This window comes from Oncorhynchus nerka, linkage group LG4 (assembly GCF_034236695.1).
Source record: "Oncorhynchus nerka isolate Pitt River linkage group LG4, Oner_Uvic_2.0, whole genome shotgun sequence".
NCBI classification, from domain to species: domain Eukaryota; kingdom Metazoa; phylum Chordata; class Actinopteri; order Salmoniformes; family Salmonidae; genus Oncorhynchus; species Oncorhynchus nerka.
Genome location: NC_088399.1, coordinates 88,354,513 through 88,379,720, shown reverse-complemented (window position 1 = coordinate 88,379,720; position 25,208 = coordinate 88,354,513). Strand labels below are relative to the sequence as shown.

Sequence of the window (25,208 nt, the reverse complement as noted above, 5' to 3'; positions counted from 1 at the left end):
ATTAATATTACCTCTCAAATGACACCCTATTCACTGATCTGTATGAAGGGAAAAGGGTGCCAATTGGAACGCAGTCATGGTACAGTGTTTCCCCTATATTCACTTCACAGCGGTCGCCCACCACTAATAAATTGTTGCCGCAGCAGAAATAAAAAGTCAAAATGATATATTTCTGCCGAGAACAGCTAGCCTGGGTCCAATACTAGAATCCCAGCTAGCCTGGGTCCAATACTAGAATCCCAGCTAGCCTGGATCCAATACTAGAATCCCAGCTAGCCTGGATCCCAAACTGGAAGGACAGCTAGCCTGGATCCCAAACTAGAAGGACAGCTAGCCTGGATCCCAAACTAGAAGGACAGCTAGCCTGGATCCCAAAATAGAAGGACAGCTAGCCTGGATCCCAAACTAGAAGGACAGCTAGCCTGGATCCCAAACTAGAAGGCCAGCTAGCCTGGGTCCAATACCAGAAGGCCAGCTAGCCTGGATCCCAAACTAGAAGGCCAGCTAGCCTGGATCCCAAACTAGAAGGCCAGCTAGCCTGGATCCCAAACTAGAAGGCCAGCTAGCCTGGATCCCAAACTGGAAGGACAGCTAGCCTGGATCCCAAACTGGAAGGACAGCTAGCCTGGATCCCAAACTGGAAGGACAGCTAGCCTGGATCCCAAACTGGAAGGACAGCTAGCCTGGATCCCAAACTGGAAGGACAGCTAGCCTGGATCCCAAACTGGAAGGACAGCTAGCCTGGGTGAGAGAGGTACGGGGTGCTGCCTTAACCGGCATCGGCAGGTTAACTGCCTTGCTCAGGGGCAGAACGGCATATTTTTACCTTGTCAGCTCGGGGATTTGATCCAGCAACCTTTCGGTTAGTTCATAGAGTCCAACCAGTGTAGAGCACCAGTGGATCTGTTGGCCTGATCAATGTGACCGGGTCAATAGTGACTTCATTGTCCATTACAGGGTTGCAGTGAGTTTAGACTAAATAAAAAAATGCATGAGACCTCACGCTTTAATGACAGGTGACGTTGACACTATTACTACAAACTGGCAGGGGCATACACAAACACAAACACACAACGTAATTAAAACTGTAAGTAATGTCATCTAAATCAACTCCCTGCAGAACAACAAACATTTAACTAAATTCAATTTGAAAATATCTTTGAATGTGATTTTAAAGCCAGTTGCAGTGTGCATTACCAGAGTTGAGATCTGGTACACAAGCTGATGTCCATTATGAGTGTAAATCCAGATGAATGCATAGCATCACACTCCACTTAATGGATGGGGGGACGGCTGAGGGGGGGTTGGAAATAGGAGAATATACACTATATATAAAGAAGTATGTGGACACCCCTTCAAATGAGTGGATTTGGCTATTTCAGCCATACCCGTTGCTGACAGGTGTATAAAATCAAACACACAGCCATGCAATCTCCATAGACAAACATTGGCAGAAGAATTGCCTTACTGAAGAGCTCAGTTGCTTTCAACGTGGCACCATCATAGGATGCCACTTTTCCAACAAGTCAGTTCGTCAAATTTCTGCCCTGCTAGAGCTGCCCCGGTCAACTGTAAGTGCTGTTATTGTGAAGTGAAAACGTCTAGGAGCAACAACAGCTCAGCCACGACCACAAGCTCACAGAACGGGACCGCAGAGTGCTGAAACGCTTAGCGCGTAAAAATCTTCTGTCCTCGGTGGAAACACTCACTACCGAGTTCCAAACTGCATCTGGAAGCAACGTAAGCACAAGAACTGTTCGTCGGGAGCTTCATGAAATGGGTTTCCATGGCCGAGCAGACGCACACAAGCCTAAGATCACCATGTGCGATGCCAAGTGTCGGCTGGAGTGATGTAAAGTTTGCCACCATTGGACTGGAGCAGTGGAAACGTGTTCTCTGGAGTGATGAATCACGCTTCACCATCTGGCAGTCCGACGGACAAATCTGGGTTCGGTGGATGCCAGGAGAACGCTACCTGTCCCAATGCTTCGACGCAACTGTAAAGTTTGGTGGAGGAGGAATAATGATCTGGGGCTGTTTTTCATGGTTCGGGCTAGGCCCCTTAGTTCCAGTGAAGGAAAATCTTAACGCCACAGCATAAAATGACATTCTAGACGATTCTGTGCTCGAGATCAGTGTGGAACTTGACTGGCATGATTACTATGGTGTGTATGTGGTCCTCCACACCCCTTCCCAAAATGGCTACTGTGCCATTGTTTCCCCTTGCATTACTTGACGTAGATCCAGAAAAACGAGTTATAAATCTAGTAAGTCCACAACTGGCATAGTCCAGAACCTGAACTCAACCCCATTGATCACCTTTGGGATGAATTGGAACGCCAACTGTGAGCCAGGCCTAACCGTCCAACATCAGTGCCTGACCTCACTAATGCTCTTCTGGCTAAATGGAAACAAGTCCCCACAGCAATGTTCCAATATCTAGTGGAAAGCCTTCCCAGAAGAGTGGAGGCTGTTATAGCAGCAAAGGGTGGACCAACTCCATATTCATGCCCATGATTTTGAAATGAGATGTTCGATGAGCAGGTGTCCACATACTTTTGGTTATGTAGTGTAGTTTACGGGGCTTTTTTCGTCTGTTCAAATACCCATCAGGATTTCTCCAGGAAAAGGAGATTTAACAAGATAGAGACATTAGACCACACAAGTGCTTGTGCACTACTATTGACCAGGGCCCATAGGGAATAGGGTGCCATTTGGGAGGCAGACATAGTTGACTCTGCTCCCCCTACTTTTACCACGGGAACCTGTCCTCATTGGTCTATATGGAAACCTTCTCCAGTAAGCCTGGGGATGCTAATTATGCAAATGTCACCTCTGTGAAATCAATCATTTATTTTATTGCCTAATTAGATTATGCTTTGAATGTGTATATTAGGACCTCAGCCATCTGCCAGGTAATGTACTCTGTCCAGCAGAGTGGATAGGGGCGGGAATAACCACCAGAACATTTTTCTGGTCATCAAGAGAGGAGGGGTCTGGAGTGTGTGTGTTTACCTGTTTGTCTGTCTATGCATGTGTGGCTTCATGTGCGTCAATGAAAATTTGATCTGTTAATCATGTCATTGTAGGGAAAAGGCATTTGCAGGAATTAACAGTGTGAGGATGATCATGGTTTTTAAACTCCCAGAGCCAGAGGCTTCCTCTTCAGTCGAATCATACAGCTTTTCGCATGCATATTTGTTACACACACACACACACACACACACACACACAGTTGGGGGTGATGAAGGGGCATTGGGTTTCTATGCTAAAGATAACTAACAACAGAGTGGATAGTCGGGGGATGGATGATGGATGGATGACAGAGGGGAGAGTGATTGAGGCCTGACAGAAGGAGGTCCTTCCTACCCAGAATGCCCCCTCCTCCCTTTGTATCATAGTGCCTCTCCTCTTTCTAAAGATTGTAGATAAGAATATGTATGAATAGAGTGTAAATAGTATTTTTGCTGTAATTCCAATATATAAGTAATATTTTACTACATTTTTGATTATAATTTATTTGTATGTTTTATGTACAGTGGGGCAAAAAAGTATTTAGTCAGCCACCAATTGTGCAAGTTCTCCCACTTAAAAAGATGAGAGAGGCCTGTAATTTTCATCATAGCTACACTTCAACTATGACAAACAAAATGAGAAAAAAAAAATCCAGAAAATCACATTGTAGGATTTTTTATGAATTTATTAGCAAATTATGGTGCAAAATAAGTATTTGGTCAATAACAAAAGTTTATCTCAATACTTTGTTATATACCCTTTGTTGGCAATGACAGAGGTCAAACGTTTTCTGTAAGTCTTCACACGGTTTTCACACACTGTTGCTGGTATTTTGGCCCCACTGTATATAACTGTTCTGTACTTTGTCATGTATTTCTATGTTTTATGTGGATCCCAGGAAAAGTAGCTGCTGCATTTGCAGTAGCTAATAGGGATCCTAATAAACTACACTTTCCCTTGCACCATTGGTGGAGGGAAAACAATAAAGTAGGTTTAGCAGTGACCTGTGGGGCTGTGGGGTCAGGCGCCACCCCCACCCTCAGGTAGAGCATCTGTCCACCCCTCTTTCTCTAACTGCCAGGCACCCACGCCCCCCACCCCTCTCGGGTCATTGGGCCCCACGATCACGCCTGCTCCATTGTGGCCCAACAGCTATGTACACCCACACACGTGCCGTAAATCCATCACATCACACACAAACACAGCTGGGGAGCGTGGGTGCATACACACACATACACACAGACATTAGTGGATTCGGCCAATGGCAGACAAGACAGACAGATGCGCAATTACCCTTTCAGGAGTTGCTTAAACTGACTAGTCCAATAACACAAAATACCCAACTGTGTACTTGGCTGTGCATGGGTCTAGCCTATATATTACAGTAAATAGCATCATTTCCCCACTGGTTTTTAGCTAGCCTATATATTACAGTAAATAGCATAATTTACCCACTGGTTTTTAGCTAGCCTAAATATTACAGTAAATAGCATAATTTACCCACTGGTTTTTAGCTAGCCTATAAAGTACAGTAAATAGCATCATTTCATTGGAATACCTAGGATAGGATAAAGTAATCCTTCTCACCCCCCCCTTAAAAGATTTAGATGCACTATTGTAAAGTGGCTGTTCCACTGGATGTCATAAGGTGAATGCACCAATTTGTAAGTCGCTCTGGATAAGAGCGTCTGCTAAATGACTTAAATGTAAATGTAAAATGTAAATTTACCCACTGGTTTTTAGCTAGCCTATATATTACAGTAAATAGCATCATTTACCCACTGGTTTTTAGCTAGCCTAAATATTACAGTAAATAGCATCATTTTCCCACTGTTTGTTCTCAGTGGATGTCAGGTGCTGTTGTCTAGTGAGATGAGAGGAGTCGTCAGATGTCAGGTGCTGTTGTCTAGTGAGATGAGAGGAGTTGACAGATGAGTGGGTTTGATTCAGCTGGGGCTAATCCCCCCCCCTCACACAGGCCTGTATCTACGAGGGAGGCTAAGCCCAGAACTAGGCCAACTCTGCATGTACAAGGTTGGAACAAAGAGCCCAGTACCATAAGACACTTCAGAGGGCAGGAAATGAAATATGGAATCTTCAGTGCGTGGTACATTGACATGAAGCTGTGGTGCTATCTCTGAGAATACATTGGAGACTGACTGGACCTTAGAGATGTTTTCTCATCAACAACTCCGGAAGAATAAGGAAATGTTTCTGAAGCATCATCTCACCTTGACTGAATCCAGTAAACTCTTGGGGAAGAATCTTCTTAAGCCCACGTCTTTTCTGTAAAGAAAAAAGAGCAGAGGAAAAGGAGAACATCAGTTTATCAAGATGAGAAGGCAAAACTTTCACTCTCCCTTTGGGGCGGCAGGGTAGCCTAGTGGTTAGAGCGTTGGACTAGTAACTGAAAGGTTGCAAGTTCTAATCGCCGAGCTGACAAGGTACAAATCTGTCGTTCTGCCCCTGAACAGGCAGTTAACCCACTGTTCCTAGGCCGTCATTGAAAATAAGAATTTGTTCTTAACTGACTTGCCTAGTAAAAAATTTAAAAAAAAAAATAAAAATAAAAACCTTTCACTTTAGCAATGAATGCCAATTGTCTACTTTCGGATGAATATCAACACATCCACATAGTCCACTGACTGAATTGGTGTAGGATGAAGTTGCCCCTAAATGCTGATCTTGGGTCAGTTTAGCATTTTCCACACTAATAGTTAAGCTCAGGATTGGAAGCTGATCCTAGATGTGTACTTAGTGGAAACTTCACCCCGTCTCAGAATTGTAACTCTCTGATACTGATCTACCAGGGAAACAGGAGAGAAACACATCCATTTACTCGGGGTCATTAGTGGGACATACAGTATCTAACGTGAATACTGCAGCTCAGGCCTCTGAAGTTGACATTGCCATTTTAGTCATTAGCAGACGCTCTTATCTAAACTTACAGGAGCAATTAGGGATAAGTGCCTTGCTCAAGAGTACATTGACAAGATTTTCCACGTAGTCGGCTCAGGATTTCGAACCATTCGACCTTTCGGTTACTCCCCCAATACTCTTAACCGCTAGGCTACCTGCTGTTATTCACAAAACATAGTGCCTTCAGAAAGTATTCACACCCCTGAACTTTTTCCACATTTTGTTGTGTTAAATCCTGAATTTAAATTGATGAAATATACTGTTGTTTGTTGGCCTAAACACAATACCCCATAATGTCAAAGGGGAATTTTGACAAATTAGTTCAGGAGTAAAAATGTGCACAAGTCACATAATAAGTTGCATGGACTCCGTCTGTGTGCAATAATAGTTTTTAACAAGATTTTTGAATTACTACCTCATCTCTGTACCCCACACATACAATTACAGTATCTGTATGGTCCCTTAGTCAGGCAGCGAATTTCAAACAAAGAGGAAGGGGAAGAAGGACAATGGAGACTTTAAGACAGTTACATAGTTTAATGGCAGTGATAGGAGAAAACTGAGGATGGCTCAACAACATTGAAATTACTCCACAATACTAACCAAAATGACAGTGAAAAGACGCACGCCTGTACAGAATAAAAAATATTCCAAAACCTACATCCTGTTTGCAATAAGGCTCTAAGTAACACTGCAAAAAAATTGTCCTGAAAACAAATGTTATATTTTCAAGCAAAGTGGTGGCTGCATCATGTTATGGGTATGCCTGTAATCATTAAGGACTGGGGAGCTATTCAAGATTTTTTTAAATCTACGGAATGGAGCTAAGCACAGGCAAGATCCTAGAGGTACATCTGGTTCAGTCTGCTTTCCACCGGACGCTGGACACTGGGAGATGAATTCACCTTTCACAAGGCCAGCAACGCTGGAGTTGCTTACCAAGACGACATTGAATGTCCCTGAGTGGCATAGTTACAGTTTTGACTTAAATCGGCTTTAAAATCTATGGCAAGACATGTTTTCACTTTGTCATTATGGGGTTTTATTAGTAGAATTTTGACAAAAGCAATCTATTTAATTTAGGCTGTAAAACAACAAAATGTGGAATAATTCAAGGGTTATTAATACCTTCTGAATACTATAGCTTATCGGTCTGTGTACGGAGAAAAGGGGATGTAAAAACAGCTAAACAGGACATTGGCTAATGACTAACCAGAGAGAGTGAGAGAAAGGGAGAGACAGGTTTGCAGGGATGAAGACCAGAGAGAGAGAGAGAGAGAGAGAGAGAGAGAGAAAGGGAGAGACAGGTTTGCAGGGATGAAGACCAGAGAGAGAGAGAGAGAGAGAGAGAGAGAGAGAGAGAGAGAGAGAGAGAGAGAGAGAGACAGAGAGAGAAAGACAGAGAGAGAGGGGGGGGGGTCCTTGAGATGGAGTAGAGTAGAGAAGAAGAGTCACAGTGTAGGTTTTAAAGCCTTTAAATTCCTCCCTCCCACACAATCAATTCATCATAAGGGCTCTATGAAAAGATAGCTTGTTAAAACACGAGGCGCTCCCATGGCCATTTGCGTTCCGCCGGGCCAGAATCAATCAACATCATTTATAAGGCCAGGGCCAGAAAAGCTGCCAGAAAATGGATGCTGCTTTGGCATTAACATGATGAAGCTTTGCTGATAACCCCTTGCCTTATTACATATTTTGCTGTGATACAGTCTGAATTAAAAATGGATTCAATATATATACATCTATACACAATACCCCATAATAACAAAGTGAAAACATTTTAGCAAATGTATTGAAAATGAAATACAGAAATCTAATTTACATAATTATCTACCCCCCTGAGTCAATACATGTTAGGATCACCTTTGGCGGCGATTACAGCTGTGAGTCTTTCTAGGTATGTCTCTAAGAGCTTTGCACAACTGGATTGTACAATATCTGCACTTTATTTTTTGTATTCTTCAAGCTCTGTCAAGTTGGTTGTTGATCATTGCTAGACAGCCATGTTCAAGTCTTGCCATAGATTTTAAAGCCGATTTAAGTCAAAACTGTAACTATGCCACTTAGGGACATTCAATGTCATCTTGGTAAGCAACTCCAGTGTATATTTGGCCTTGTGTTTTAGGTTATTGTTCTGCTGAAAGGTACATTTATTTCCCAGTATCTGTTGGAAAGCAGACAACCAGGTTTTCCTCTAGGATCATGCCTATGCTTTGCTCTATTCTTTTTATCCTAAAAAAAATCCCTTGTCCTTGCCGATGACAAGCATACCCATAACATGATGCAGCCACCCCCATGCTTGAAAATATGAAGAGTAATAATCAGTAATGTGTTGTGTTGGATTTTCCCCCAAACATACCACTTTGTATTCAGGAGATAAAATTAATTTCTTTGCCATTTCTTTTTGCAGTTTTACTTTAGTGCCTTATTGCAAACAGGATGCATGTTTTAGAATATTTTTTATTCTGTACAGGCCTCCTTTTCACGCTGTCATTTAGGTTAGTATTGTGTAGTAACTACAATTTTGTTGGTCCATCCTCAGTTTTCTCCTATCACAGCTATTAAACAAACTATTATTTGAAGGTTTCCTTCCTCTCCGGCAACTGAGTTAGGAAGGACACCTGTATCTTTGTAGTGACTGGGTGTATTGATACACCATCCAAAGTGTAATTAATAACTTCACCATGCTTAAAGAGATATTCAATGTTAGCTTTATTTTTTTACCCATCTACCAATAGGTGTCCTTCGGTGTGAGGCATTGGAAAACCTCCCTGGTCTTTGTGGTTGAATAAGTGTTTGAAATTCACTGCTCGACTGAGGGACCATACAGATAATTGTTTGTGTGGGGTACAGAGATGAGGTAGTCATTCAAAAATCTTGTTAAACACTATTATTGCACACACAGTGAGTCCATGCAACAGTGGTAGGCATGATCACCGACAACAATGAGACAGCCTATAGGGAGGAGGTCAGAGACCTGGCAGTGTGGTTCCAGGAAAACAACCTCTCCCTCAATGTGAGCAAGACAAAGGAGCTGATTGTGGCCTACAGGAAAAGGCTAGGCCAAACAGGCCCCAATTAACATTGACTGGGCTGTAGTGGAGCGGGTCGAGAGTTCCAAGTTCCTTGGTGTGCACATCATCAATGAACTATCATGGTCCAAACACACCAAGACAGTCGTGAAGAGTGCACGACAACACCTTTTTCCCCTCAGGAGACTGAAAATATTTGGCATGGATGCCCAGATCCTCAAAAAGTTCTACAGCGGCACCATCGAGAGCATCCTGACCGGTTGCATCACCGCCTGGTATGGCAACTTCTCGGCATCCGACCGTAAGGTGTTACAAAGGATAGTGCGTACGGCCCAGTACATCACTGGGGCCAAGCTTCCTGCCATCCAGGACCTCTATACTAGGCGGTGTCAGAGCAAAGCCCAAAAGATTGTCAGAGACTCCAGTCACCTAAGTCAGACTGTTTTCTCTGCTACCGCACGGCAAGCGATACCCGAGCGCCAAGTCTAGGACTCCTTAACAGCTTCTAACCCCAAGCCATAAGACTGCTGAACAATTGATCAAATGGCCACCAGACTATTTACATTGCTGCCCCCCCATTTGTTTTTACAGTACTGCGACTCGCTATTTATTATCTATGCATAGCCACTTCACCCCTACCTACATTTACAAATTACCTCAACTAACCTGTACCGCTCCACACTGACTTGGTACCGATACCACTTTGACATTATGGAGTATTGTGTGTAGGCCAGTGACACAAAATCTCAATTTAATCCATTTTAAATTCAGGCGTTAACAAGGAAATGTGGAAAAAGTCAAGGGGTTTGAATACTTTCTCAAGGCACTGTAGGTGTATTTGAGGATCTGTATGCCACGACAATGAGTTACAAGGAGTTGGCATGATGGCACAAACAGATTGGCGCTTAGGGGATGTATGTAGTATAATGACGAAAGGATGTAGGAAGTAGCCTAGCTATGTTAAATCAAGAGGAAACCTGTTCTGTAGTTTTAGCAGTGCTGAAACACATTATGATTTCCCCTATGCTCAGTATTAATCCCAGGCACTACAGTAATCCAAGTTTCCCACCAGGTTGAACCTCCCTCTTTCCCTCCTCTCCTTCCCCTTTCTCTCCCTCCATGTCACCTTGTTAGCCATCAGTCACCCAGACTGGAAGTACGCTCTGATTGGAGTGTCCCTGCTACCCTTTCTTTCTCTCTCCCTCCCTTCCCACATCCACCCTTATCTCCTCCTCTCCTCTCTTTCTCCTCCTCCTCCTCCCCATATCTCCCCTTCTCTCCTCTCTGTTCCTCTCCTCCTACTCCTCTTCTTTCTCCTCCTTCCCTCCCTTCTCTCTTCCTCTCACTCCCGTACATCCCCCTCTCTCCCCTTCCTTTCCTCCCCTTCCCCCTCAGTGCTGGGCTCTGTGTATGTGGGTAAGTGGATTGATTGACCTGTAACTAATGCTAGCCAACACAATGAGCCCCATGTCTGCATATCTTGTTAGGCATGTTTCTCAGCTAGCAGTGCCCTGCCTTACAACCTGCCCGCAGGCCCAGTGGAATTAATAAATCCCTTAACTTTGCATATCCTTGGAGCCAGCCAAGTAGGACATTGGGTTACGTCCCAAATGGCACCATTTATAGTGTACTACGTTTGACCAGGTTCCATAGGGCTTCATAGTGCACTATGTAGGGAATCGTGTGCCATTTTGGGATGCAGCCATACATTTTCCCTGCATAAGGAAGGAGGTGTGAGAGAGATTCTTCCCTCTGAAAGGAGGCAGAATACAATGTGAGGTCTTGGTCTCTCTCCCCCTCTCCTATTCATCCATCAGGCATAAGATATATGAAGGTACCTCCATTATTTTCAATCAATACAGAGAGAAAAGAGAGAGGGATGTTAGTGATTAGCCTAGTTAGAGACTGAAGGCCTGAGCATATGACAAAAGGACTAATTGGAATGCATTGTTAGAAACAGGCATGACTAAGGTGACCTTTCAAACTTTATCAAATAGCATAGCTCAGACAAGCATGTTGGCCCGCAGACCTAAGACCCTGGAGGGGGTTTCAAAATGGCCACGGCTCTTTTGTCAGGGGTTCTCAAACCTCTCCTCGGGGACTCCCAGATGTTCCATGTATTTGAACTATTCCACAGCTTGCACACCTGATTCAGATTGTCAACTAGTCATTAAGCCCTTGACTAGTTGAATCAGGTGAGTTAGTTCAGGGCTACAACAACATTGTGAAACGTCTGTTGGTCCCCAGGAGAGGTTTGAGAACCACTGACCTATGTGATCATTATGAGGGATGGTTCACATACTGTATAACCCGTTAACACACTAGGTTGACCTATGTGATCTTTATGAGGGATGGTTATCATATAACCCATTAACACACTAGGTTGACCTACGTGATCTTTATGAGGGATGGTTATCATATAACCCATTAACACACTAGGTTGACCTACGTGATCTTTATGAGGGATGGTTATCATATAACCCATTATCTTTATGATCATTATGAGGGATGGTTATCATATAACCCATTATCACACTAGGTTGACCTACGTGATCTTTATGAGGATGGTTATCATATAACCCATTAACACACTAGGTTGACCTACGTGATCTTTATGAGGGATGGTTATCATATAACCCATTATCACACTAGGTTGACCTACGTGATCTTTATGAGGGATGGTTATCATATAACCCATTATCACACTAGGTTGACCTACGTGATCTTTATGAGGGATGGTTATCATATAACCCATTATCACACTAGGTTGACCTACGTGATCATTATGAGGGATGGTTATCATATAACCCATTATCACACTAGGCAAGGCTGCTGATACCATTGGTACTAATCTCAGTGTACTAGGTACAAATAGTCCACTTCCAGATGATTTTGTGTATTGAGGTTATAGGATATCAAAGATATAGGTAGGATATCTCAGGACATTATATTTGAGCTAACATAAATAACTGCATTATATCCCCTTAATAGGAATTCCTCTTGTTGTTTCTGGGTAAAGATCAACAGAGACCTACAATATTGACTGAATAGTTGATTCTTACAGTGAGCAGAGAAACTGAAGCTATTAACAGACGACAATCAAGCCAAAAGGGGACTTACTCTAATAGTTCATAGTTAGATTTTTTGTCCAGAGCATTTCCTCGCATCTCCCGGAAGAATCTCCTGTAAGGGAAACATGTCTTGGTGAGTGGGGGTGTCAATGAGAACTGTAACAACATGGCAGCTAGCTAGCGCCCATGAGAGAACAGAACATTTGAACAATCTTGGATAACTGTAAACTGACCTGATTTCAAGGCATCCCAACTTAAGTGCAATGTCTTGCTCAACCTGATCCGCTATCTCCACCATGTAGTCATTTTTCACCTGAAAGACAGAACCGAAGACATGCTTTCATGTTATTGCCCCATTGCACTAGTATTTGTTTTTTTCTGTGCATATGACCTACACACTTTGATTTGATTTTGATTTGGTTTTAGAACAGGAGACTAGAATACTGCAACCAACACCACAATGAACAGGTGGTTTAGCGTAGAAATGCTTGACTTTCTGGTATTGAAAAACTAAAGACTAGCTGGTGACCTGGGCCCAGATTGACAAAACACTTCATACTCAAAAATGTATGAAGCTTCTTAAGAACCAAAAAAAAAAGAACTTCATAAGATAGTTTGTCAGTGCGATTCCTTACCAATATATTAAGATTTCATGATTTTCTTACAAACTTCTCAAATATCTTCTTACAAAGTTTTTTAGCTAGCTATGTAGCTAGCAATGGCAATCATGTTAGCATATTTCATACTGAGATTATTTGAGTGTCAAATAATAAATACTGAAACTTTCAGATGAAGATTGTGATTATTTTCTCACTGCCCTGACTGAGTTTAAGACAAGGGTTTAGCTATCTTGGAATTAACATCATTTCCAAGAACAAATCCAAGAACTTTATTTTCAAGAATCTAATACTTTAACTTTTTGCTTAAGGAGAAACATAAGAAATAACGCAACAACATTTCCAATAACCTTTTAGAGGAATAGCAACTTTGCTTAACATTCTATAGTTAAGTAAACAATTGCAGTTGAGAAGAAATGTCTTCTTAAGAAGGTTTTGTGAATCTGGGCCCTGATGTTTCTGTATGGAGGGAGTATGGGGGCTTTACACAGAGCAGAGCAAGCAGATGTCACACATGAACACTGTCTTCTAGAGGGAGGGGTAGAACACACTGTCTACTAGAATGAGGGGAAGAACACACTGACTTCTAGAATGAAGGATAGAACACACTGACTTCTAGAATGAGGGGTAGAACACACTGACTTCTAGAATGAGGGGTAGAACACACTGACTTCTCTAGAATGACTTCTAGAATGAAGTTAGAACACACTGACTTCTAGAATGAAGGATAGAACACACTGACTTCTAGAATGAGGGGTAGAACACACTGACTTCTAGAATGAGGGGTAGAACACACTGACTTCTAGAATGAGGGGTAGAACACACTGACTTCTAGAATGAGGGGTAGAACACACTGGCTTCTAGAATGAAGGATAGAACACACTGACTTCTAGAATGATGGATAGAACACACAGACTTCTAGAATGAGGGGTAGAACACACTGTCTTCTAGAATGAGGGGTAGAACACACAGACTTCTAGAATGAAGGATAGAACACACAGACTTCTAGAATGAAGGATAGAACACACTGACTTCTAGAATGAAGGGTAGAACACACTGACTTCTAGAATGAGGGGTAGAACACACTGACTTCTAGAATGAGGGGTAGAACACACTGACTTCTAGAATGAGGGGTAGAACACACTGACTTCTAGAATGAAGGATAGAACACACTGACTTCTAGAATGAAGGACAGAACACACTGACTTCTAGAATGAAGGATAGAACACACTGACTTCTAGAATGAGGGGTAGAACACACTGACTTCTAGAATGAAGGTTAGAACACACTGACTTCTAGAATGAGGGGTAGAACACACTGACTTCTAGAATGAGGGGTAGAACACACTGACTTCTAGAATGAGGGGTAGAACACACTGACTTCTAGAATGAGGGGTAGAACACACTGGCTTCTAGAATGAAGGATAGAACACACTGACTTCTAGAATGATGGATAGAACACACAGACTTCTAGAATGAGGGGTAGAACACACTGTCTTCTAGAATGAGGGGTAGAACACACAGACTTCTAGAATGAAGGATAGAACACACAGACTTCTAGAATGAAGGATAGAACACACTGACTTCTAGAATGAAGGATAGAACACACTGACTTCTAGAATGAGGGGTAGAACACACTGACTTCTAGAATGAGGGGTAGAACACACTGACTTCTAGAATGAGGGGTAGAACACACTGACTTCTAGAATGAAGGATAGAACACACTGACTTCTAGAATGAAGGACAGAACACACTGACTTCTAGAATGATGGATAGAACACACTGACTTCTAGAATGGGGGTAGAACACACTGACTTCTAGAATGAAGGATAGAACACACTGACTTCTAGAATGAGGGTAGAACACACTGACTTCTAGAATGAGGGTAGAACACACTGACTTCTAGAATGAGGGTAGAACACACTGACTTCTAGAATGAGGGGTAGAACACACTGACTTCTAGAATGAAGGATAGAACACACTGACTTCTAGAATGAGGGGATAGAACACACTGACTTCTAGAATGAGGGGTAGAACACACTGTCTTCTAGAATGAGGGGTAGAACACACAGACTTCTAGAATGAAGGATAGAACACACAGACTTCTAGAATGAAGGATAGAACACACTGACTTCTAGAATGAAGGGTAGAACACACTGACTTCTAGAATGAGGGGTAGAACACACTGACTTCTAGAATGAGGGGTAGAACACACTGACTTCTAGAATGAAGGTTAGAACACACTGACTTCTAGAATGAGGGGTAGAACACACTGACTTCTAGAATGAGGGGTAGAACACACTGACTTCTAGAATGAGGGGTAGAACACACTGACTTCTAGAATGAGGGATAGAAAACACTGACTTCTAGAATGAAGGATAGAACACACTGACTTCTAGAATGAAGGATAGAACACACTGACTTCTAGAATGAGGGTAGAACACACTGACTTTCTAGAATGAATGGGGTAGAACACACTGACTTCTAGAATGAGGGGTAGAACACACTGACAAAGGCATTGAAGGATAGAACACACTGATAGAATGAAGGGTAGAACACACTGACTTCTAGAATGAGGGGGTAGAACACACTGACTTCTAGAATGAGGGTAGAACACACTGTCTTCTAGAATGAGGGGTAGAACACACTGACTTCTAGAATGAGGGGTAGAACACACTGACTTCTAGAATGAGGGGGTAGAACACACTGTCTTCTAGAATGAGGGGTAGAACACACTGACAAAGGCAATGAGAATGAGGGGTAGAACACACTGACTTCTAGAATGAAGGGTAGAACACACTGTCTTCTAGAATGAGGGGTAGAACACACTGTCTTCTAGAATGAGGGGTAGAACACACTGTCTTCTAGAATGAGGGGTAGAACACACATACTTCTAGAATGAGGGGTAGAACACACGGACTTCTAGAATGAAGGATAGAACACACAGACTTCTAGAATGAAGGATAGAACACACTGACTTCTAGAATGAAGGGTAGAACACCCTGACTTCTAGAATGAGGGGTAGAACACACTGACTTCTAGAATGAGGGGTAGAACACACTGGCTTCTAGAATGAAGGATAGAACACACTGACTTCTAGAATGATGGATAGAACACACAGACTTCTAGAATGAGGGGTAGAACACACTGTCTTCTAGAATGAGGGGTAGAACACACAGACTTCTAGAATGAAGGATAGAACACACTGACTTCTAGAATGAAGGGTAAAACACACTGACTTCTAGAATGAGGGGTAGAACACACTGACTTCTAGAATGAGGGGTAGAACACACTGACTTCTAGAATGAAGGTTAGAACACACTGACTTCTAGAATGAGGGGTAGAACACACTGACTTCTAGAATGAGGGGTAGAACACACTGACTTCTAGAATGAGGGGTAGGACACACTGACTTCTAGAATGAGGGGTAGGACACACTGACTTCTAGAATGAAGGATAGAACACACTGACTTCTAGAATGAAGGATAGAACACACTGACTTCTAGAATGAGGGGTAGAACACACTGACTTCTAGAATGAGGGATAGAACACACTGACTTTTAGAGGGAGGGGTAGAACACACTGTCTTCTAGAATGAGGGGTAGAACACACTAACTTCTAGAATGAGGGGTAGAACACACTGACTTCTAGACTGAGGGGTAGAACACACAGACTTCTAGAATGAAGTATAGAACACACTGACTTCTAGAATGAAGGATAGAACACACTGACTTCTAGAATGAAGGATAGAACACACTGACTTCTAGAATGAGGGGTAGAACACACTGACTTCTAGAATGATGGGTAGAACACACTGACTTCTAGAATGAGGGGTAGAACACACTGTCTTCTAGAATGAGGGGTAGAACACAGGGGACAAAGGCATTGAGGGGTAGAACACACTGACTTCTAGAATGAAGGATAGAACACACTGACTTCTAGAATGAAGGATAGAACACACTGACTTCTAGAATGAAGGATAGAACACACTGACTTCTAGAATGAGGGGTAGAACACACGGACTTCTAGAATGAAGGATAGAACACACTGACTTCTAGAATGAGGGGTAGAACACACTGACTTCTAGAATGAGGGGTAGAACACACTGACTTCTAGAATGAGGGATAGAACACACTGACTTTTAGAGGGAGGGGTAGAACACACTGTCTTCTAGAATGAGGGGTAGAACACACTAACTTCTAGAATGAAGGATAGAACACACGGACTTCTAGAATGAAGTATAGAACACACTGACTTCTAGAATGAAGGATAGAACACACTGACTTCTAGAATGAGGGGTAGAACACACTGACTTCTAGAATGAGGGGTAGAACACACTGACTTCTAGAATGAAGGATAGAACACACTGACTTCTAGAATGAAGGATAGAACACACTGACTTCTAGAATGAGGGGTAGAACACACTGACTTCTAGAATGAAGGTTAGAACACACTGACTTCTAGAATGAGGGGTAGAACACACTGACTTCTAGAATGAGGGGTAGAACACACTGACTTCTAGAATGAGGGGTAGAACACAGACTTCTGGAATGAGGGGTAGAACACACTGACTTCTAGAATGAGGGGTAGAACACACTGACTTCTAGAATGAAGGATAGAACACACTGACTTCTAGAATGAAGGATAGAACACACTGACTTCTAGAATGAAGGATAGAACACACTGACTTCTAGAATGAGGGGTAGAACACACTGTCTTCTAGAATGAGGGGTAGAACACACATACTTCTAGAATGAAGGATAGAACACACGGACTTCTAGAATGAGGGGTAGAACACACTGTCTTCTAGAATGAGGGGTAGAACACAGGGGACAAAGGCATTGAGGGGTAGAACACACTGACTTCTAGAATGAAGGGTAGAACACACTGACTTCTAGAATGAGGGGTAGAACACACTGACTTCTAGAATGAAGGATAGAACACACAGACTTCTAGAATGAAGGATAGAACACACTGACTTCTAGAATGAAGGATAGAACACACTGACTTCTAGAATGAGGGGTAGAACACACTGACTTCTAGAATGAGGGGTAGAACACACTGTCTTCTAGAATGAGGGGTAGAACACACTGTCTTCTAGAATGAGGGGTAGAACACACTGTCTTCTAGAATGAGGGGTAGAACACACTGTCTTCTAGAATGAGGGGTAGAACACACTGTCTTCTAGAATGAGGGGTAGAACACACATACTTCTAGAATGAAGGATAGAACACACGGACTTCTAGAATGAGGGGTAGAACACACATACTTCTAGAATGAAGGATAGAACACACAGACTTCTAGAATGAGGGGTAGAACACACGGACTTCTAGAATGAAGGATAGAACACACAGACTTCTAGAATGAAGGATAGAACACACTGACTTCTAGAATGAAGGGTAGAACACCCTGACTTCTAGAATGAGGGGTAGAACACACTGACTTCTAGAATGAGGGGTAGAACACACTGTCTTCTAGAATGAGGGGTAGAACACACAGACTTCTAGAATGAAGGATAGAACACACAGACTTCTAGAATGAAGGATAGAACACACTGACTTCTAGAATGAAGGGTAGAACACACTGACTTCTAGAATGAGGGGTAGAACACACTGACTTTTAGAATGAAGGATAGAACACACGGACTTCTAGAATGAAGGATAGAACACACTGACTTCTAGAATGAAGGATAGAACACACTGACTTCTAGAATGAAGGATAGAACACACTGACTTCTAGAATGAAGGATAGAACACACTGACTTCTAGAATGAAGGATAGAACACACTGACTTCTAGAATGAAGGATAGAACACACTGACTTCTAGAATGAGGGGTAGAACACACTGACTTCTAGAATGAGGGGTAGGACACACTGACTTCTAGAATGAAGGATAGAACACACTGACTTCTAGAATGAAGGATAGAACACACTGACTTCTAGAATGAGGGGTAGAACACACTGACTTCTAGAATGAGGGATAGAACACACTGACTTTTAGAGGGAGGGGTAGAACACACCGTCTTCTAGAATGAGGGGTAGAACACACTAACTTCTAGAATGAGGGGTAGAACACACTGACTTCTAGACTGAGGGGTAGAACACACGGACTTCTAGAATGAAGTATAGAACACACTGACTTCTAGAATGAAGGATAGAACACACTGACTTCTAGAATGAGGGGTAGAACACACTGACTTCTAGAATGAGGGGTAGAACACACTGACTTCTAGAATGAGGGGTAGAACACACTGACTTCTAGAATGAAGGATAGAACACACTGACTTCTAGAATGAAGGATAGAACACACTGACTTCTAGAATGAAGGATAGAACACACTGACTTCTAGAATGAGAGGTAGAACACACTGACTTCTAGAATGAAGGTTAGAACACACTGACTTCTAGAATGAGGGGTAGAACACACTGACTTTTAGAGGGAGGGGTAGAACACACTGACTTCTAGAATGAGGGGTAGAACACACTGACTTCTAGAATGAAGGATAGAACACACTGACTTCTAGAATGAAGGATAGAACACACTGACTTCTAGAATGAGGGGTAGAACACACGGACTTCTAGAATGAAGGATAGAACACACAGACTTCTAGAATGAAGGATAGAACACACTGACTTCTAGAATGAAGGGTAGAACACCCTGACTTCTAGAATGAGGGGTAGAACACACTGACTTCTAGAATGAAGGATAGAACACACTGACTTCTAGAATGAGGGGTAGAACACACTGACTTCTAGAATGAAGGATAGAACACACTGACTTCTAGAATGAGGGGTAGAACACACTGACTCCTAGAATGAGGGGTAGAACACACTGGCTTCTAGAATGAAGGATAGAACACACTGACTTCTAGAATGAGGGGTAGAACACAGGGGACAAAGGCATTGAGGGGGACCTTACTGCTATACAGCTTTTCAATAAACACTCCATCCATCCCTCCCTCCAGAGAGAGACAGAAAGACACAGACAGAGTGAGAGACAGATAGTGGCAGAAACATTAAATCTTATCACCCGTAATAACAGCCCATAAGAACCTAATGGTGATATTGATTGATAAAGGCTGGGTGGGTGCACCTGCAGTGATAGCAACACAACACTAGCAGACTGACACAGAGCGAGACATTTCCTGAGACAGATGAGTGTTTGCTTCTGAATGATAGCGAGAGGCTATTATGTCCTCTCTGAATGTCCCATCTGTCATGTTGAGCGCCGGCTCTTTGTATTCTAACACCAATACAGACATTGATTCTGCCACTGTAGATCATGGAAACAGATCCTGCTTCCTGAAGGTGTTCTTCCACACCAGACTGAATTCAGGACAGAAGCTCTTCTCATGCTCCATGATTAGCCCTTCAAACACTGACCTTCCATCAGTACCATTTTCCTCTCAGCTGGCACTCAGCAAAACCATGAGAGCAAAAAGAGGAAACCAGCACACTGCTCTTGCTAGTATCACTGCTCTCAAAAAGCTCTGATGAAGGCAGCGAGGCTTAATAAAGCTTAATAAAAAGCAGTGGTACCAGCAAAGCAGTGATACTAGCAAAGCAGTGATACCAGCAAAGCAGTGATACTAACAAAGCAGTGATATCAGCAAAGCAGTGATACTAGCAAAGCAGTGATACCAGCAAAGCAGTGATACTAACAAAGCAGTGATACCAGCAAAGCAGTGATACTAACAAAGCAGTGATATCAGCAAAGCAGTGATACTAGCAAAGCAGTGATACTAGCAAAGCAGTGATACTAGCAAAGCAGTAATACCAGCAAAGCATTAATACCAACAGAGCAGTGATACTAGCAAAGCAGTGATTCTAACAGAGCAGTGATACTAACAGAGCAGCGATGCTAACAGAGCAGTGATGCTAACAGAGAAGTGATGCTAACAGAGCAGTGATGCTAACAGAGCAGTGATGCTAACAGAGCAGTGATACTAACAGAGAAGTGATGCTAACAGAGAAGTGATGCTAACAGAGAAGTGATACTAACAGAGCAGTGATGCTAACAGATCAGTGATACTAACAGAGCAGTGATGCTAACAGAGCAGTGATGCTAACAGAGCAGTGATACCAGCAAAGCAGTGATACTAGCAAAGCAGTGATACGAACAAAGCAGTGATACTAACAAAGCAGTAATACCAGCAAAGCAGTGATTCTAACAAAGCAGTGATTCTAACAAAGCAGTAATACCAGCAAAGCAGTGATTCTAACAAAGCAGTGATTCTAACAAAGCAGTAATACCAGCAAAGCAGTAATACTAGCAAAGCAGTGATTCTAGCAAAGCAGTGATTCTAGCAAAGCAGTGATTCTAACAAAGCAGTGATTCTAGCAAAGCAGTGATACTAGCAAAGCAGTGATACGAACAAAGCAGTGATTCTAGCAAAGCAGTGATTCTAGCAAAGCAGTGATTCTAACAAAGCAGTGATTCTAGCAAAGCAGTGATTCTAACAAAGCAGTAATACCAGCAAAGCAGTGATACTAGCAAAGCAGTGATTCTAACAAAGCAGTGTGCGGGTTTCCTCTTTTTACTCTCATGTTATTCAACTGTTACCATGCACCTAAAACAAAAATAGCTCAGATGTGCAAGTGCCTTTTGAATTTTAAAACCACAAGAGTAAAACTCACAAGTGAGCCCAAATGTTTGTCACTGCTGTAAAAATGGCCTCTTTTCTCCCCCGTCTGGATGGGAGGGAGTGTCTCTTCCCCAGAGCGCCCGACACCAGGCAGAGCCCCCTAAGGCTCACTAACCCAGTTCACCTCTCTGCTTCTACAGCCCTGCGGGTGGCTACACACCATGTGTTACTTCCTAATACCTCCCCCCTACTGCACCCATACACTCCCACACACACAGTAAAGGCTTGGATACCTCAGACACACACACACACAATTTGCACACATGGCTGCACAAACACATACACACACTGTTAGAAGTGCTATATGCCTGCGGTTACAGTGTTGTTGAATAAATAGACCTAGCCAAGTATGCTTTGAAATAGCGTGGTCAATGGCCTGTTAGAAACCAGGCTGTCTCTCTGTTAATCAACTCCCATGGATAATGTTTTGGGGTGTGTGGGTTTTAGGGCTGCCAGAGTTCATCAGCTAACTCGTTTGCTTTTTGTCATTTTAGTGCACTTGTTTTTTTGATAGCGATTAATCGCATTGTCTGAAACCATTCACAATGCACTGAAAACATCCCAAATATATCATCTATACAGCAAAAAACAACAATGTGATGTCAAAGTTGACATTGAGGTTAAAGAATGTGTGCTTTAGTAATTCACCTGATTTCACAAAGGTTACTTTCAACAAAATCAAGACATCAATATTCTTGTAAACCTTTTGTATAAAAAAATCTTAAATTACTGCTGAAATGAAAGTAATTTCTGAATTTGTGATTAATCACACTTGATTACATTCTTTTTTTGTTTGTCTGTCTCACCTGCTGGTAGAAGTAGTTGAGTGTGGGTTTGTCTTCACTGAAGCGGTGCAGGAATCCCTTTGGAAGGTAGCGAATACGCAGCTCATATCTAGAGAGGAGGAATATGTCACTGTTTAGACAAAACACAGAAGCATGTAACACAGAAGGGACCAGGGGTTTTGTACTCTAAGCTCTTCTAGTCACAGAGTTACAGTAGACACCAGTCTTCTAGTCACAGAGCTACAGTAGAGACCAGTCTTCTAGTCACAGAGCTACAGTAGACACCAGTCTTCTAGTCACAGAGCTACAGTAGACACCAGTCTTCTAGTCACAGAGTTACAGTAGACACCAGTCTTCTAGTCACAGAGCTGGAACTCTATAAACAGTTATCAAATCAAATGTTATATTCATTTGTATTTATTTGTCGCATTCTTCGTAAACAAGTGTGGACTAACAGTGAAATGCTTACTTACAGGCCCTTCCCAACAACGCAGAGTTAAAGAAAATAAAGAAATAATGGAAAAGTAAAACATGTAATAGTAAAAGTAATAATAAATACACAATGAGTAACAATAACTTGGCTATATACAAGGTACCAGTACCGAGTCGATGTGCACGGGGACGAGGAGATTGAGGAAAAAGCTGTATGTACATCTAACTATAAAGTGACAGATAACAAACAGTAACATGTGATGAGTAAAAAACAAACAAATAGTGCAAAAAGGGAAAATGCAGATAGTTAATCAAATATCTACCCAGACTAACTATTTACAGTGCCTTGCAAAAGTATTCAAATAAAGTCCACCTGTGTGAAATGTAAGTGTCACATGATCGCAGTATATATACATACACCTATTCTGAAAGGTCTGCAACACCTGCAAAATCTGCAACACCACCAAGCAAAGGGCACCACCAAGCAAGCAGCACCATGAAGAGCAAGGAGCTCTCCAAACATGTCAGGGACAAAGTTGTGGAGAAGTACAGTTCAGGGTTGAGTTATAAAAAAAGATCCAAAACTTTGAACATCCTACGGAGCACCATTAAATCCATTATAAAAAAATGGAAAGAAAATGGCACCCCAACAAACCTGCCAAGACAGGGCTGCCCACCAAAACTCATGGACCAAGCAAGGAGGGTATTAATTAAAGAGGCAACAAAGAGACCGAAGATAAACCGGAAGGTGTTCACCAAAAGGCATGTGGGAGACTCCCCAAACATATGAAAGAAGGGACTCCGTCCAAGGGTCCTTAGATTAGTGAAGAGCTTGGAGGGTTCTATGGTGTTGAATGCTGAGCTGTAGTCAATGACCAGCATTCTCACAGGGCGGCAGGTAGCCTAGCAGTTAGCGCATTGGGCCAGTAATCAAAAGGTCTCTGGTTCCACACCCGGAGGTGACTAGGTGAAAAATCTATCGTTGTGCCCTTGAGAAAGGCACTTAACACTAATTGCTCCTGTATAATAGCGTCTGCTAAATTAATAAAATGTAAATGTGTTCCTTTTGTCCAAGTGGGAAAGGGCAGTTTGGAGTGCAATAGAGATTGCATCTTCTGTGGATCTGTTGGGGCAGTATGTGAATTGGAGAGGGTCTAGGGTGTCTGGGATGATGGTGCTGATGTGAGCCATGACCAGCCTTTCAAAGTATTCCATGGCCACATGTCTGCCGAGGGGAGATGGTCATTCAGACAGGTTACCTTGGTGTTTTTGGGCACAGGGACTGTGGTGGTCCGCTTGAAACATGTAGGTATTACAGAGTGTGTTGGGGAGAGGTTGAAAAGGTCAGGGAAAACACTTGCCAGCTGGTAAGTGCATGCTCTAAGCACGCGTCCTGTTAATTCGTCTAGACTTGCGGCCTTGTGAATGTTAAACCTCTTTAAAGGGTTTACTCACACTGATAGCACAGTTGTCCAGAACAGCTGGTGCAGTCATGCATGTTTTCATTTTTTTTTTTTTCACCTTTATTTAACCAGGTAGGCCAGTTGAGAACAAGTTCTCATTTACAACTGCAACCTGGCCAAGATAAAGCAAAGCAGTGCGACACAAACAACAGAGTTACACATGGAATTAACAAGCATACAGTCAATAATAATAGAAACACATATATAAAGTGTGTGCAAATGGAGTAAGGAGGTAAGGAAATAAATAGGCCAATAGTAGCGAAGTAAATACAATTTAGCAAATTAACACTGGAGTGATATATGTGCAGATGAGGATGTGCAAGTAGAAATACTGGTGTGCAAAGAGCAAAAAAATGTCAATAAAAATATTGGGATGAGGGAGGTAGTTGGATGGGCTATTTACAGATGGGCTGTGTATAGCTGCAGCAATCGGTGAGCTGCTCAGATAGCTGATGCTTAAAGTTAAAGAGGGAGATATAAGTCTCCAAATTCAGAGTTTTTGCAATTCGTTCCAGTCATTGGCAGGAGAGAACTGGAAGGAAAGGCGGCCAAAAGAGGTGTTGGCTTTGGGGATGACCCGTGAGATATACCTGCTGGAGCGCGTGCTACGGGTGGGTGTTGCTATGGTGATCCGTGAGCTGAGATAAGGCGGGAGCTTTACCTAGCAAAGACTTATAGATGACCTGGAGCCAGTGGGTTTGGCGACGAATATGTAGCGAGGACCAGCCAATGAGAGCATACAGGTCACAGTGGTGGTTAGTATATGGGGCTTTGGTGACAAAACAGATGGCACTGTGATAGACTGCATCCAGTTTGCTGAGTAGAGTGTTGGAGACTATTTTATAAACGACATCGCCGGCAGGAAGAGCAACATCATTGATATATACAGAGAAAAGAGTGGGCCCGAGAATTGAACCCTCTGGTACCCCCATAGAGACTGCCAGAGGTCCGGACATCAGGCCTTCCGATTTGACACACTTAACTCTATCTGAGAAGTAGTTGGTGAACCAGACGAGGCAGTCATTTGAGAAACCAAGGCTGTTGAGCCAATAAGAATATGGTGATTGACAGAGTCGAAAGCCTTGGCCAGATCGATGAAGCCGGCTGCACGGTACTGTCTTTTATCGATGGCGGTTATGATATCGTTTAGTACCTTGGCTCGGAAACCGGATTGCACAGCGGAGATGTTACGGTGGGATTTGAAATGGTCAGTGATCTGTTAACTTGGCTCT

General features: G+C 42.6%; 1 protein-coding gene across 9 annotated transcripts in view; it reads right to left on the bottom strand.

Moving 5' to 3' along the window:
* Positions 1 to 25,208, bottom strand: part of LOC115128731 (focal adhesion kinase 1-like) — a 302,242-nt gene that overhangs the window by 71,664 nt on the left and 205,370 nt on the right. For 8 of the 9 annotated variants that reach the window (XM_029658857.2, XM_065018005.1, XM_029658858.2 and 5 more), the window contains 4 exons: positions 22,103 to 22,190; positions 12,271 to 12,350; positions 12,087 to 12,149; positions 5,247 to 5,301 (listed from right to left, as the gene is read on the bottom strand). In XM_029658857.2, coding sequence (XP_029514717.2) covers positions 5,247 to 5,301; positions 12,087 to 12,149; positions 12,271 to 12,350; positions 22,103 to 22,190 — 286 coding nt within the window. Of the gene's footprint in view, positions 1 to 5,246; positions 5,302 to 12,086; positions 12,150 to 12,270; positions 12,351 to 21,288; positions 21,436 to 22,102; positions 22,191 to 25,208 lie in introns of those variants that run through there. The other variant, XM_029658859.2, reaches the window with a different exon arrangement.